This window comes from Alosa sapidissima, chromosome 13 (assembly GCF_018492685.1).
Source record: "Alosa sapidissima isolate fAloSap1 chromosome 13, fAloSap1.pri, whole genome shotgun sequence".
Taxonomy (NCBI): Eukaryota; Metazoa; Chordata; class Actinopteri; order Clupeiformes; family Clupeidae; genus Alosa; species Alosa sapidissima.
The window spans coordinates 1,071,716-1,088,688 of record NC_055969.1 but is presented as its reverse complement, the minus strand read 5'-3'; the positions used below and the strand labels follow the sequence as shown (position 1 = coordinate 1,088,688).

Below are 16,973 nucleotides of genomic sequence, written 5' to 3'. Positions count from 1 at the left end.
ACCCCTGGTGTATACCATCGCATTTATTCCTGCAGGCGCCTTGTCCACTTTTTTTTTCAAAACGAGGATCAAAATAGTGATAAGTCCACGTCCACCCCTGTCCCTAACAACGTTACCGTTATCGGCTTCAACACCCCCTTGTTTGTATTTGATGTGGCTGGGCTGTGTGTGTGTGCGCTAGACTGCGTGTTTCAATTCTGACGTGGCTGGCTAGAGCCAAACTCTAGGCTACAATGTTTCATGAGTTCAGATTTGGGGAGTTCCACATTTTAGGCTGACCTGGGTACCACTGGCAGTTTTTTTTCAAGCCTTAGTTTAAGTAATTCATTGATGGTAATAATATTATATTTCATGGTTGATTTTTTTTTTTTTTTTGTGCATTGCCCCATGTTTGTAGGCTACTTGTTTTTTGTATGTTGGTACAATTGTATGTTGGTTAACAGTTCCACAATATAAATGCAAATTTCATTTTTATATTATCTGTCATAATTTAATTGCCTCTCTCTCTCTGTCTTATGTATATTGATAATAATAATAATAATAGTAATATTCTCGGGGAGGCCTCTGCCCCGGGCCCCAGATGACCTTAACCTGACCCTGACCTAGGCCTAGGCTACCTCCTGGAGGAATGGCTTGGTAGGGCAGTGAAGGGCAGGGAGTGCTGGGAGTTGTTGGCTTTCATCCACATGAGCCAAAAATACATTTTTGGCTTTTTCTCGGTCAAGAAGGCACTGACTTCAATGATGACTCCACATTTCTACTATATAAATAAGCCAATTTAAATACACATTCATCTTGGTAATACATATAAAACATATACAGTACCCTCCAGAATTATTGGCACCTCTGCTAAAGTTGACTAAAAACCGGTATAAAAATAATTGGTTGGTGATTTATTGTAATCTCACAACGAAGAAAAGCAAATTTATTTTGAGAAAAAGTAAAATCTCATAAAGGAATAAATATTTTTAACAAAAACACATCACTCACAATTATTGGCGCCTCTGCTTGTAATACCTCATTAAGCCTCCCTTTGCCAATAAAACAGGTTGTAATATTTATATATATATATATCCTGTGCCACCCCATAAAGTTGGAGAATACAAAGCAAGGGATTTAAGACTGTTTGTCTTTACAAAATCTCCCCAGATTGTCCAGATTCCTAGGTCCAGACTTGTGCATTCTTCTCTTTGACTCACCCCACTGTTATAGCCGAAGCTTGATTTTGTGTTCAGTAAACCATATTTGTTTTGATCTTGACATTTGTTTAGGTTCGTTGACCTAATGAATGATCCAATCATGACCAATTTTAGTGTCTTGGCAGAGATTGACACATTTCCTTTGAAAATTTTCAGGTTTTTCTTGGTGTTCATGATACCATGCACCTTAATTAAATTCCCAGGCCTTTGGGAATAAAAACAGCCCCACAATAGCACAGCCCCTCCACCATAATTCTCATTAAGCATGTGGTTCTTTTTCAGTATAGTCATTCTTCTATGTACGCCAAACACACCTAAAGTGTTTCTAGCTAAAGAAGGTAATTTTTATTTAATCTGACAATAGACCACACTTCAAAGTCAAAGTCACTGTACTATTCAGTAACTCCTGCTATTTTCATTGGTAATTAAATGACTGGACAGGCTTTTACCTGGCATCCCCTCTAAATAATCTATTAGCAGTGAGGTCACTTTTGAAGATTTTTCGCGCGACTGATACCTTTTTCAGCAACTCTCCAACAATGGCAAAAAATTCCATAAGGACCAATCTTACCATCCTCCATACTGTACATGGGGGCAAGATAACCATGGGTCTTTGTCCAAAGTTTGTCACATTTCCAGTTGATTAGAAAATGTAATCATTGTTGTAACTGTAAATATAGGCATTTTCAACAAAGTGCCTTGTTTGTATAGATTGTAAATTTAGTGTATTCTCTTGTCTTTCCTATGTTGAAAAATGACTAGAGGATTTAGCCTCTGTGTTTCTTTATTTTCATACCTTATTGAAGAAGAGTGTCACAAACTACTTCTGCAAGTTCACAGACACTCTGATTAACTTCAATAAGTTGAAATTAAATAGGAAAATGCTTCTGTTACGTTTTGTATGTAAGATTTATTAAGGGTGCCAGTAATTGTAAGCAACGTGTTTTTGTTAAAACATATTTATTTCTTTATGAGATTTTCCTTTTTCTCAGAATAAGTTTGCTTCCCTTTGAGAGTGGATTTTTTCCTCATTGTTTTCATTGTGAGAGTACAATCAATCACCAAAACATTATTTTATACCTGTTTTTAGTCAACTTTACCAAAGGTGCTAATAATATGTAAGTAATAATAAAGGTGCCAATGTACTGTAAGTGGCGTGTTTAAAAGTGTAAACACTGATTATGTAATTTAAGTAAACATGAATGAATATGCTGGCTAGGTATGAATAACATTGTTTATTAAGTTGACTGGTATTTAGCAGATACTTTTATACAAAGCAACACTGACTTGGTGGATAGTAATCTAACACGGGCGACCGAGTGTAAGGGATATTACCACTGCTCCTAGATGCCTGCTAATTACTCACACCAATGTGCCTGGTGGTAATGCAGAAATAATCACATTACATTACAAATCTGTGTGATTTATGATGGAATTATCTTTTGCAGCACAAAAGATGACAAGTTCAGTGTCTCTATTCAGCCAGCTGTGGGAGAGCTGTTACTGCCTGTTACTATGACTGAGCAGGACTTTCAAAAAGAACAAGGTGAGATCACAGTCATCCATTCCTAAATTAATAAAGTATCTATTTGTACACAAAGCTCTAATGTATATACAGTGGGCATCGCTTTCAAATGGCCACTTCAGTCGCGCATTACGAGGCGTGAAGCTGCGTGAAGCTTTAGTACCACTTTCAGCCACTGTGCATCGCTCTGCCACTGTACATCGCTCTGCCTGCCGCCCCTTCTGAAAAAGCTCGATTTACCTCGATTTAGGCTACTTGGGTATGGCTTAAGGCTTGACTACACGGTGGTAACGAAAATCGAAATTGAAATTTGCTGTCTACATTATTGTCAGTGTTGGGGTAACGCAACTATGCAAATCAAAATAGTGGTGTGATAATTGAGCCAGTAGAGAAATAACTGTTCAGAGTTAATCTGTAGCCTTGGGTAGGCTTCTGCGACGTTTTTAACAGGTTAAGCTATAGAGGCTTAGACAACTATGACCCACGTTTTGGTTTCGTAAATAAATTTGCCCTACTTCTTGACTGCAATGTAGTCAATTGACTGCTTGACATGTCATTTTTATTTTTCTGTACGATAAACAAATACATCTGCTTTATGCCGCAGAATTGCATTCATATTTGGAACTTACATAGTCCAATCCATCGTTACACTACGTTACTGTTTCCAAAAACCATAGTAGCAACGAACGTTCGCAACCACTATCATAAAGTTGTGTAGTTACTAGTAGAATGCTAGTAGAAGCATAGTTCCAGGGATCTTCATGTCTAAGACGTCACTGACGCCAGTTATTTGTTATAAATTATAAATATATTTAGGTTTCTAATTGATATTTATACTTCTAACCACCATACATTCATATTTTAAAATGCCCAAGGCAGAAAATACATAAATTAAAAGTCAATTTGCAGCCATGTGCACGTTAAGTAAAAGTCACACACCTGGAGATAATAATAAGGTGGTGCACACTTTTTGACGAGTCATCTGAGAATATGGGGGGGGGGGGGGGTCCTTGTTAGTTTACGCAAACCAAGCCAAGAAGGCTGATTCTGATTTTGATAATATGATCTGCACAAAAGATAAACTTAGGTAAACAACGTAACCCAGATTCGAACTCTTGGACAGGGGACCAGTAACTGCTGTGCAACGGCGGCTGTCATCTGCCGGCCTTAACGCAATGCGCCACAGAAGTATGTGCAGGTGCCCGTTCACGTGCTACTAAACGTCATTAACCACCTTAGTCCAGACTACTGAAGTTTGGAAACTATCATGGTCCAAACTTACAGTACTATGTAAGTACGACAGTTTTGGGAAACAGTCATAACTTACATGTTGGTTACTTGAACGATGCATCCTGTTAGTAAAAAGCTAACCTCCGTACGGGTTGTTCCCGTAGTTGTACGGGAAACGCACCTCAGATCAGCTTGTAGGCCATTAGCGATCTGTTTATTTTATTTTATGAAGCCTACACAGTAGATCACATGCCACATTCTCACTTTCAATAGACAGATGCAATAGCCATTGGTCAAGTATTGAGTATAAAGCAATTAAGATAGTACCCTATCCATCATAAAAATTCGTTAAAACGAATAGCATTTTGAAACTTGACAAAACACTGGATTAAATATCGTAGCCACAGGAGAAAACTTGTACATCCATTGGCCCGTGGGGAGATCACATGCCAGTTGCCTCTCCCTTCAGTGCTATGACTCGTTCGGCTGTGAGCTTGTTTCGCCAAAAAAAACTCTATTGCAGATATCAATGCGTCTTTGTTCATGGGTTTGGCCTCACAGCAAAGGCTTAGACAACTATGTCCCACGTTTTGGTTTTGTAATTTGCCCTACTTATTGACTGCAATGTAGTCAATTGACTGCTTGACAGGTTATTTTTATTTTTCTGTACAATAAACAAATACATCTGCTTTATGCCGCAGAATTACGCACTTGGCCAGCCTATAGAATGGGCACATTTTGGAGAGAATAGAGAATGTACACACGCAAGAATCTGTAGGCTATTTGTGGCTGGTTACCAGCAAACAATGTTTAATGCATTAACTCAAGACGTCAAACATTTTCTAAACAATACAAACAGAAAGGATGCAGCAGGCAGCAAATGTAGAAGAGTCATTTCCAGTGGAAGAACAAAATGCTGAATGAAGCCCAAAGATATGAAGGCAAGTTGGCAAGTTGTTATTTTTTGAAGACGTAAATGGTTGGGCTATAGGCCTAGTTTGCAAGAAGGAGACATAAAGCGTGAGCATGCCACACTATCCACAGCTATGGTAGCGGGGGTAGGAGGATTACTGTTAGCGCAGTATTTATATAAAATTCTTCAACAGAAGGCCTGCCTAGAATGCAGGCTTGCCCAAAAAAAAGGCCTGTGGTTTGCGCAGCCTACAGTAAGTAGGTCTTAGTGAGTTAGGAGTCCTCTAGACTTCTTTTAAGCTGTCTCAGGAGGTGGAAAGTTGCGTTCGTTGGGGACAGGGCCGGATTAACAATTCATAGACCCTTGGGAACAAATGTCTGATGGACCCCCCTGCCCCCCAGCCAACGTGAATCGAGTGGTCAGTTAAAAAGCCTATCTGTGAGGCCAAGCCTCACCAAGTAGCCCGTTTGTTTACAACTAACATTACATTTAATTAAACTGCTTATAGGCTATGCCGAAATAGTTTCAACATTTTGAATATCAGTGTAGGGTGAATTAGGAAATGCCTTATGGCTGAAAGCTGCTTGGGATCCCCCCTGTCAAGCAATAACCATACAAAAAGTTAAAAACAGATGACATGATGCGCGTCACTGACATAATGCGCAAATAATATAGCCTAGATATTCCAATATATTCGAATACATGTGTTTATTTTAGAGAGGATATTCGAACGTCATTTTTGAGCAATTTTGACAGCCCTATCCACTGTAGGCTACGCCAATCGTCTATTAACACCTTCCATCTAATCCCGGTGAGTGGGGGTCGCTATAATGCGTGTGAAATAGCACCATTGAGTAGCCTATGCGAAATAGCCTTAAAATCGTTCCGGTGTTGTGTGCCTTCTGGTTTCTCCATCTACTGGTTTCCTTGCATGCGCTGCAGCAGTTGTCAGACATTCACAAACAAGTTGTTTTAGGCGGTTTGAAGTCGCTTTTCATATGCCATGAGCGCTCGGCTGCATTACAGCCACTCGGACAAAAGACATGTAAAAAATATATGTTTTGAAAACTAGCATTAAACTGGATTCGATCCAACAAAAGCAACACACGCGTGACTCTCTCCATCCTGATTCCCTACTCTTTGAGCCAACTAATATGTTACGCGAATCAATTAACTATTGTAGGCTAACATTAATTAATAACGTAGGCAACACCCAGGTAACATGTTGTCCAGGCTATCTGAAACAAGGGGTTGCCTCTCATCTACAACAACTGGTTACCTTGGGCTGCTACAGTCGTCAGTGCACTGTGCACAGTAGGCCTATGCTACTCTTTGTGGTTGATCAACTAAAAATAAAAGATGTATTTGGTGATGACGTTATTGTAGGCCTAGTAGACCTAAATTCTGAGAAATTAAATGGTACGAGAAACGATCTACATAGCACACCAGACCGCGATGTCTTCAAGGGTTGAATGAAGGGAGTTTGCAAAAATGAGTATTTTTTTAATAGTAAATTTTGTTTAAGTCAATAAACATTCTTAATTTTCGAATGTCTTTGTCAGGGAACATCTGAGCTTTAAAAAACATAGGCCTGGTAGACGCTCAGACAAGGAGTTATAAGATAAAGGCAATACCATTTGTGTCACCTAATGCAGTTCAGTGAATTAGCAAGATACCATCAGAAGCCAACAATCATAAAGCACCTGTGCGCGCGCTCTCTCCCCTGCGCATGAAGCTGTCTGCGTGTTGTAGGCTAGATTTGCATGAGTTCTTTCTATCTGCTTTACTTTTGTGAGTTGCGACCACCTAGGCTATGTTATAGACGTTCTATGAGGTACCAGTGTTTAGCTGTGTCACAAAACAATAAGCTTTGTCAGACTACTTTTAAAATGATATTCAGGGCTATATACATTTTAAACATTCGGGGCTGAAGACCCGACAAAGCCTTGCGTTAATTCTTCAGGTGGGAAGTGTCAGGAATTGGTGGTTAGTATATGGAGTAGGGAATTGACAGCAACATTTGAGGCAGCCATGGCCTACTGGTTAGCACTTCGGACCTGTTACCGGAGGGTTGCTGGTTCGAACCCCGACCAGTAGGCACGGCTGAAGTGCCCTTGAGCAAGGCACCTAACCCCTCACTGCTCCCCAAGCGCCGCTGTTGATGCAGGCAGCTTAGTGCAGCAGCACTGCGCCGGGATTAGTGTGTGCTTCACCTCACTGTGTGTACACTGTGTGTTGTGTGTGTTTCACTAATTCACGGATTGGGATAAATGCAGAGACCAAATTTCCCTCACAGGATCAAAAAAGTATATATACTTTATATATACTTATACATATCCATTGACATTATGAGAGATGCTGAATTTAACATAAACTGCGATGTTTGATTTTAAATTAATGTAAATTTAGCCGGGACTGTAAGCTGGCACACGTGGGTGCTCGATGTTTTCAGTGGGTGCCCGAGAGACGGAGCACCCACGGTATCGGCGCCTATGACGAGCGTATCTCGCGGTTGCATCCATTACAAACAAACATGCAATGTGAACGTCTGGGATTGGGGAGAGCACTAAATGCTCTTCTGAATAAGCACAAAGTCAAGCCTTTAAATGAAAAACACTCTTTAATAATCAAAAAAATATACTGAAATATATAAATATAATGAAATAAACTTGTGACCATCAAAAATAGTTTATCGCCTGTAACTCCGTGATAACAGGACGTAACAGGAAGGCATTTGGCTGAGCAACGGAGGTTAATTTGCTCTATATTTTGTCCAAATGATGTCTGTCTATCATCGTTGCACTCGGAGAAAACCAGAATGTTTAATTTGTCCTGCGTTTCTTCTACGGCTGCAAACGGGATTCACTCGCCGTTAACCAAATATTTCTTTATTAGGGCAGGGCAGGCATATTTCTGGCTATTAAATTATTTCTAAACCAGTCTGCTAAAGTCTGTAGTGAAGTCTGTGTAGGGTTTTCCAGCTCCATTTCTTTTTACGAGACACCCTGCTCACTTGAGCCATCTACCGGTTGTTGCAGCGTCACTGGAAAAATACAAATTAAAGTCGCGTGATGCTGCGTGATTCCGCGTGATGCCGCGCGCAGACCGCGAGGGAAGCTGGCCAAGTCGAAGCACTGCCCACTGTAGTGCTTCAACATTGTTTCAAGTGGCTGGAGTCTGAAAACACATGGTCCTTTCTTACTCATACTTTGTAGCTCATCACTACTTGTAGGCGGGTCGATATAGGGTTAACGTCAAAAAAATTGATACAAAAGGTTCTTATATGGATATAATTTTCAAAATGGCCGCCAAAATGGCTGTCAAGAGGTTAAAATGGCTATATCTCAATTACTATTCAGCCTACAGGGGTGAAATTGTGGTCATATTAAACAAGAATATTGTTTCAATGCTCTACCTTTTTCAGCCATATATTAAAATCAATGCGTTTTAATACAGAGCAAATTAAATACAGGATTATGAACCATCTTCATGGCATGAAGGAAGATAAGACATGTCTTAACTGGTGTTATATCTCATCTGCAGGTTAAATGCTTTCAGAAAATATGTAGTTTAGGGTGATTAATCTGTTTTGCCTGGACAATATAGGCTAAAATGTATCCCCTTTACACTAGATTTGCCTATACAGAATAGAGGGCAATGCATTGTGCATGGCATGGAGGAAGATGGGACATGTCTTAACTGGTGTTATATCTCATCTACAGGTTATATGCTTTCGGAAAATATATAGTTTAGGATGTTTAATTTGTTTCCCCTGGACTGTACATACCAAAATGTATCAGCTGTACACTAGATCCGCCTATACAGAATAGAGTATGTATTATGCAAAGTGTGGTGGAAGATGGGAACATAAGTTGATTGATGTTATATTTCATGTACAGGGTATATGCTTTTAGAATATATATAGTTCTGGCTGTTCTATGACTTTAGTGAACCATAACCCATGCATAGGCATGCATTACTTGAATTTCCCCTTGGGGATCAATAAAGTATCTATCTATCTATCTGTCTATCTATCTATTATATACTTGTGTGCATCAAATACATGTTGTCATCTATCATTAGGGGGGAGCTAATTAAACTTAATCTTAAACTATATTTATTAGTATATCAAAAATAATGACTATCATTATTCATCATCCATCATCCTCCAGTCCTCTGAAAGGAAGTTGTGCAGATTGTCACATTGTTCATTTTGACATGTTCCACAGGCAGCAGTGAAGCGTAATCCATATCTACATTAACAGAAGAGTGTCTTGCAGAAATGCACAGGTACAGCGGATAACTTTCAAAAGCTGTGAAGCTTACTAGCAGATTCAGTTGGAGGGAGACGTTCTAGAGTTACAAATAATAATGCAAAGACAACCTTACTACTGAGGGTGTTGTGCCGTAATGTTGTAAGAGAGTCTGTGGACTTCCCACCAAAAAGTACAGCCATCACTTGGTATCTTAATTCACCAATCATCTCTGTTGTCTGATTGGGAGTAGTGAAGGCATTGGCACATGACTGAAGGACAAAATATCCTCTTCTGGAATGCTGTCTTTTGCTGACACCAAAGATCCTAGAGATTAAAGTTGACATGATATTTCAACTTCATTCTAAAAATGTGTTTAATATTGACATGTCGACTTTAAACGACATGTTGGGTTTGGCTTCTCATCATGGCAAAAATATTTGTTTTCTTCATGTGTCACCCTAATAGTCTGTCGTATGTATGTGACTGAACTGACAGAAAGTTGTGAAAAAAAAGTAGAATGAAATGATATCTATCGTTCTCTATGGTTTAAGTAGACTGAATTGGCAGCATGGTTGGAAAGTTGTGGAAAAGGAGGGACTAATTACAATTCAATAGATTATAATTAATTCATGGCTTTTGTTAAGCCACAACCATCTTTTTAGGGTGGCATGATTTAATGAAGGATTGTGTGACATATATGATTCAGTGACCTCTTAATCTGATTAAACACGAAATACACTTTCCTAGGCTGAATAATGCTTCAGATATCCTAAATTAGCTTCTGGTGGCCATCTTGGACGCCATCTTGAAAATGACCCCTTTACTGGGGTCAGATTTTACTAGATTTTTAATATGTTATTAAGTACATCTAAAGGTATCATAATCAGTTGAAAAACCTTTTGTATCAATTTTTTTGAGGTTAGTTTTTTTTTTTTTTTCATATATTGACCCGCCTATTGGGTCAATTTTAAGTTATTTCCCTTATCTTTTATGACCGCCATGCCAGCGAAGCGGCAGTCATGTAAGTTTAGAGATTTTTTTTTCCGTTTTTTTTTTTTTTCCCTTCAGTAATTTTGTGTCAACAACTTCCTGGACATTGAGACGGGGCTGCACGAAACTTGCTTGGCATGTAGCCCCACGAGAATGATACAGAACCATTGATTTTCATTTTGATCCGTGAGAGAGGATGAAGGGTTCCTTAGGCTACTTTCCAGACGCTTCCCATTGTAATAGACTGTATTAGACAAGGCTACATATACTGCATTTATTTATTTGTTCGCCTACATGAATGTCTTGTAGGGCTGTAACGATACACCAACCTCACGATTCGGTTTGTATCACGATTGTTTTTTTTTTTTTGGGGGGGGGGGCGGGGTAGACATTTTATTAAATAACATTTTAATAAATAACATTTTAATAAACCTTAAAATGGAAAGTTACCAAATATAGTGATTTTCCCTATAAAGGACTAGGAGAAAGAAACAATTGTGTGTGAATCACTTTCACAGCAATAAATGCTCAGTTTCAGGGTCTGTGCTGTTTGCTTTTGATGCTTGCTGTACGTATCCCCTTGCAAAAAATAGTACAGTTAATTTATACTACAATTAGGCTACAGTGCAGTATAGTATTTAAATGTCCAAAATACTGCATTTCTGTAGTAAAGTGCAGTACAATGCCGTTTTTTGCATCTAAATACTGCATTTCCTGCATATGAACTGCAAATATTTTCTCCAAAACTGCAGTTTTCATACTCAGAAATCTGCAGTTAGACACTTGAAGTAATGCAGTTATTTTTTTTTGTTAGGGTCTGGTTGTGCTATTATTCTATTATTATTTTAATACTTTTTCAAACGTAGACTATTTTAAACAATCATTTTAATACTTCATATAGGCCTAATTTACGATGTCTATCTATCTATCGATCTATCATCCATGCAGCACAGCGAATCAAAGTTAATACATTAGCAGACATCCCAAGTCTCCCGGAAGTTCCGGGAGTCTCCCGCATATTGATAGCGGCTCCCTGACGCCCGCAAATTAGATAAAATCTCCCGGAATCTAAAGTGAGCGATCAAGAGCATGCATGCGAGACCGCGTGTGCATCTGAGTGTAGCGTGCACACAACGGGAGAGAGAGAGAGAGAGAGAGAGAGTGAGAGAGAGAGAGAGAGAGAGAGAGAGAGAGAGAGAGTTGGTGCATGTGTGCCTGAGCGCATCCAAGACAGAGAGCATCCTGATTGGCCTGTTTCGCTAAATCAACCAATCAGTTTTCAGTGTAGGCGGGCTTTAATTTCTCTTTTCTCCCGAACTTAATCAATCAGTTCAGTGTATAGGAATAGGAGCGTCATAGCAGAGTCAGTGCCTCAAAAAAAGGAAAATGTAGGCTACCCTTGTCTCTAGAGTAAAAAATACCTCCCTGAAATGACTTTTTGCAGGTTGGGATGTCTGCATTAGGCTACTTTACGTTCAGTTGTAGGCTATCTATAACTTAAGCTTGACTGAAATATTGTAAAACAATTTAGTTCTTTTAAACGTGTATGGGAAGAGTGATCCTCGCATGTGTCTGCTGAAAAACGGCTAGTTTCATCCCGAGCTGTTATTATGAACGCATTTAAAGATGCGGTTATTTTTTTGTTGTATTGTAGCCAGTCGCCCGCATTCAAAAAACAGAATATGCGATTATATTTCACAACTTTGCGAAGTACTGTGACTGGGAAAGGCTGGCAAGCAAGCAGCAAACAGATCAGGAGATTCACTTCCCTGTTAGGTAGGCCTAGACTAGGCCAGCAACACGCGCTAGAGAGATGGCATGTTGATATCAAAATGAACGCAAGTTTACCCGACTGGTGTTCCCGCTGTTCATTCTCGTGACATTTCTTCCAAAGGCGATTCAAAACGAGTCATAAAAGTCGATAAAAAAAACACATATATATTTTAGTATATTCCTGAAGGGGAACTGTACAGAAGGATGAACACCACCACTATCACTAAAATGGTTACTGTATGTGTAATGATAGCAGTGGCGGCTGCTGGTCTTTTAAAGAGAGGTAGCTCATTTTCGGCCTACATCATAAAAATTGTCCATTTATTTATATGTACGTTCCTGTTCAAGAACATGCTCCTCTCAATGGCCAGCAGAGTGGGTGTAGGACTTGAGCCGCTTTAAACAGGAGAAGCTCCTTTCTACACCTGCAAATGTAGCTCTAATTGTTGCCACTAATGACAACAGTTTGTAAAGCTGAGGCATTGCACTGTCCAACTCCTTGTCTTTAGAGAACACCAAGTAATCACACAGCTTTGCCCCCTGTTACCCTGCAAGTCCTGATCTGAATACAGTTCAGACCTCAGTGTCTGAATCAAAGTGATGGCCATAACTTTTCAGGACACTTTGGAAGGCCTCCTCTGGAAGTACTTGTCTCGTCATCAAAATCCTGCCCATGCAACTTAATCTTGCACTTGCATAAGTTATGGTCACCTTACACCAACCAAATCTTTCAAGAATCTTTCCCAAATCTTGCCAAAGTTGTTTGGTGTAAGGATTCTTAGACAGATCTCCAAACCCCACCTTTGACCAAACAACACATCCATGAGATGGTTTCAAGAAGCATGGCCATCCCATACAGAAAAATAACATTCACATATTCCAGTTTAAGAAGATCTATGCTAAATAAACATATTTCCATCTATGTTAAATAAATACATTGCCCTGTATTTAATAAATATATTTCAAAATATAAGTAAATATTCAATATTGGCCACTTTAATTATATGCAGAAATATATTCAGCAGACAAATATAGCCTATGTTGGGTTCCACATACACCTCCAACATTGTAGCCTACTATTTATTAAATATACTGCAATTCTAGTCAGCTAGCTAACTTTGTCATACCAGGAGAGCTGAAGAGACCTGTTACTTTGCCCTATCTTTCGCACTAAAGCAATCTTAGGTGTTGATCTGCTGTTTAATTCTTAGTTTCTCCTCAGGTTGACCATAATAGAATTGTCTGCCATCGTGTGCAGTTTGCTACGACACTAGCCTAGCCTTCTGAATGGATGAACAAACGAGCGAACGGTCTAACAAAACAATATTAAACTCGAAGGAGGAAATGTGGGAATTAGGTTAAACTGAAACAAAGAAATGTGGTGTATAAGTGTTTGAAATGTATGATAAAAATTGGCTAGCAATTTCGCCAAGCAAAACACAATACATTTGCAAAAGTTTGTATTTGGACTACACTTGCAAAATCCGCAATGGACTGAGCAGCTTACGTGGCCAGTGTTGCCAGATGGGGGGAAATCACTCAACCCAAATCACGTTCAAAAACCCACCCTCCTCAGCAAAAAAAATGCCCCAACAACGATTTTGTCATAGAGAACCATTTAACTCTTATTTTCCCCCGCCCGACGAAGTCAAAAGAACCCTGATTGGGCGGGCACCCTCTCAATCTGGCAACACTGTATGTGGCTTCGGTGACTTTTTATAGTACAAAATCGCTGTCAATCAAAAGGAGACGCAGTTTTTCCACAGACCCTCATCACGCAGAAGCCCGGACACTGAGCGTCCGTGGGCGGGACATACTCGCAGCATTTATCCAATGACCGTCTAGTTTCAAAGCACTGAAAAAAACTGTTCAAAGCAGCCCCATTTAAGTCAATGGACGCTGGGCTTCAACAGGAAATGCCATAGGCAAATGCACTGTGACGATACGGGTATAAGAAGGAAATCGAGTCAGTCGACCTGCTATATGCAAGGGGGCAGGCGAATTCCCGGAAGAAGAAAATCAATGGAGGCGGGAGGGACCACCTCTCTGCTAACCCCCATAGAAGCCCATTCATTTTAGGATTTTTTTGAAATACCATAACTTCATATAGCATAAATCTCGTGCCGACATTGTAGCCTCTGTATTATCTACATAAACGCATTGTAGGGAGATAACCGTATTGTTTGGATAAGAAGCTCAGTCCAGCCAGCACGGAAACTCATGAACAAAGCTATGTAGCCTACAATACCATTGTATGGTAAAGCATTGCATAGAGGCAAGTAAACCTACTGGGGGAACCAACTGAAAAAAAACTTTCAATTTGTCAGTGCCCTCCCATTGAAAACGACGTAGTCTGTTCGTCCATTAATTTTACTGTCTATGGCAGTATATGTAGCTGATTCTGAACGAACTCTATACTAATATAACTATGTGATGAATAAATCTCTCTGAACTCAACTCGTCTTCGAGATGAACATGTTCTAATGCATTTTTAGTCAATAAAATGTTAACACAATAGTATATATTTGACCATTTAACTTTTTGACATTTTAGGGGAAGCTGAGCTTCCCTTGCAGTCTTAAAGAAATTGCCTATGAACCATAGACTGTAAAGGTATGAACCTGATAGTTGTGAAATCACTTAACAGAACTTATGCCGTTTATAATGAATGTAGAGAGCAACTGTACTTTTCATAGCATACGTTGTCCAGATACTGGTCTTTTCACATTTACATCCAGGTTATTAGTGAAGTTATGTTTGCTAGTAATGCATAGCAAACTAGCAAAGTAACAGTCGCTAGCTAGCAATATAGCTTAGTGACAGCGATGAAATTCTTAACAATGAAATTGTGGAAATAATACATATCAGTTCATCTTTACACCCCTAATAAAGAAGAAGCATCCAGCTAAATTATTTTATTTGTTCATTCACACATTTATTTCAGAGATCTTAATGCTATTGGATGCTACGAGTTGCTACTGCTGTGCTGTAAGCCTATGGATCTTAGTCCTAATTACAACCTATGTAGAGCTGCACACTTGTGTCTAAATGGAACTTAATCTTGCTTCAGTCCACTAACTTGGCTCTGTCTGCCTGTTGCACTTAGATTGGTATTCACAGCCCTTATAATTTCACAAAGTTTTCTTTGATTCTTAACTGTCCCCATTGTATAACATAGGATTGTCTCATTTAAAGTTTATTTTGTACTTTTTTATCATAGAAGTTTGTTATTTATTGAAATGTTTTGTTAAACCACTCTATGCTCTACCACAGGAAATTTGCTTGGTATGAATGAAACCTCAGCAACAATCACCCTGATGTCAGAGAACACATCAATTCAGCCAATCAGCAGAAAGGTGGAGACAGTAGCCAACATGTGTGTGGTTCCATCTAATGAAGATGGTATTTTCAGGTCAGATGAACTCACAAAAAAAAAAAACACATGAACACAGAAATGCATGGCATTTACTCTCTGTTTTCACTTAATTTTCACAAATCAGTATTTTCATTGAGAACACTTATGCTGTAGTGTAGTATATTCCTAAAGCTTCCGTAAGTTATTTGTCAACTAACAATAAAATAAAATAAGAAAACAATCACTAACAACAGCAATAAAAAAAAAAAAAAACCAGCAACAACAACAAAACAGTCCTGAGCTACCTGCAAGTGGGGTTAGTGGGCAAGTGTGGGCAGTCTTCCCCACACAATAGCACAATCCCAATGCCCCAGTGCAGTAAAGTAAGTAAACATTTATATAGCGCTTTTTGTATGCAACCCAAAGTGCTCCACACACAGACATCAAGACGTAAACAAATGAACAATTAATTTAAAAAAGTGAAAACAGACAAAAACAAGATGCCAGATGGAGTGGCGTGACTCGCCAGTGACTGGGACATTGTGCTGTTGGAGATGGCGTCAATCGGATAAAACGTAAAACCGAGGTCATAAAAGATCTCAAGCCACTTTTGCAAATATTAGGAGTTTTTCTCAGTGTCCTGGCTAAATAACTAATCTGGCTCATTCCATCTGGCCACCTAATCATCCCCCTAGTGTAATTTGCTGATTGATTCCCTCACTCCCCATCTCAAGCTGGTGTCTGGTTCGTGTTCTGGTGCAAAATAGCTGCTATGCATCACCCAGGTGGGTGCTACATACTGATGGTGGGTGTACTACGGTTTCCTCTTCTCTGTAAAGTGCTTTGGGTGACCTATATAAATAACATTTAAAGGCTGTTTTATGGTTCTGTGCAGGAGACCACCATAGCCTATGCCATTGCATTTTTTCAGTTGTGTGTTGCTGTTACTTTGGAAGTGTTTGACTCCATTAACTTTGCATTTCATGTGTTGCTTCCTAGGTTTGCAGCAAAGTTGGCCAGTAGTGGGGCTCTGGTTCTGGCCAGTGTGGAACTGAAAGCTAGCACTGCACAGTTGAGAGTCAGCACAGAGAAGGCAGTCATCGGCTCCATGCTGCTACGAGACCTCAAAATTGCCCTGGCCTAGCCCAGCAGACCCCCCATTTGGTCCAATTCTCTGCTCTTCAAGTGCTCTATGTCCCTGTCTTCCAAAAAAAAAATCCACATGAAGCACTGAGAAACTTTTTTCAATAAAAATGTATGTCTTAGCTAAGAGACTATAAGGCATAATCAGTGGGTGGCATATGATGAATGTCACATCAGACATGTCAGTGCTTTTATAGCCAGATAATTTGAAGTTGTGATTTATAATTCAATCTATGCCTTAGAAAACATGTACTCTTATCCAACAGCATTCCACACCTGTTTGTTTTTGTACCGAACTTGTATGGTTAAAGTGCCTTCCTGTGAAGTAAAGATGGTGCAATTAGAAATAATTCTTGTGTAGAATCTTTATCAACTCAATTATTGTTGTTTATTATTAATAATTAAGTATGTGGTTTGAGACAAAGCCTCTGTCTCTCTCTATTAAAAAAGCACCTTTAGTGCACTCTTACTGATTGTGTCATACATAAATATATATCATTTGAAAGTACATGTTATAAGTATTACATTTCACCAAACTTTTAAATATAGAGAACTTGATGTTTTCACATTCACAGAATTTGAAGTCCAT

General features: G+C 39.2%; 1 protein-coding gene across 4 annotated transcripts in view; it reads left to right on the top strand.

The window, feature by feature from the left end:
• ap3b1a (adaptor related protein complex 3 subunit beta 1a) overlaps positions 1-16,734 on the top strand; it is a 131,486-nt gene extending 114,752 nt beyond the window's left edge. For 3 of the 4 annotated variants that reach the window (XM_042058536.1, XM_042058537.1, XM_042058539.1), the window contains 3 exons: positions 2,648-2,745; positions 15,160-15,298; positions 16,241-16,734. In XM_042058536.1, the coding sequence (XP_041914470.1) occupies positions 2,648-2,745; positions 15,160-15,298; positions 16,241-16,385 (382 nt within the window). In that variant the 3' untranslated portion in view covers positions 16,386-16,734. Of the gene's footprint in view, positions 1-2,647; positions 2,746-9,096; positions 9,158-15,159; positions 15,299-16,240 lie in introns of those variants that run through there. The other variant, XM_042058538.1, reaches the window with a different exon arrangement.
• Positions 16,735-16,973: the final 239 nt, after the last annotated feature.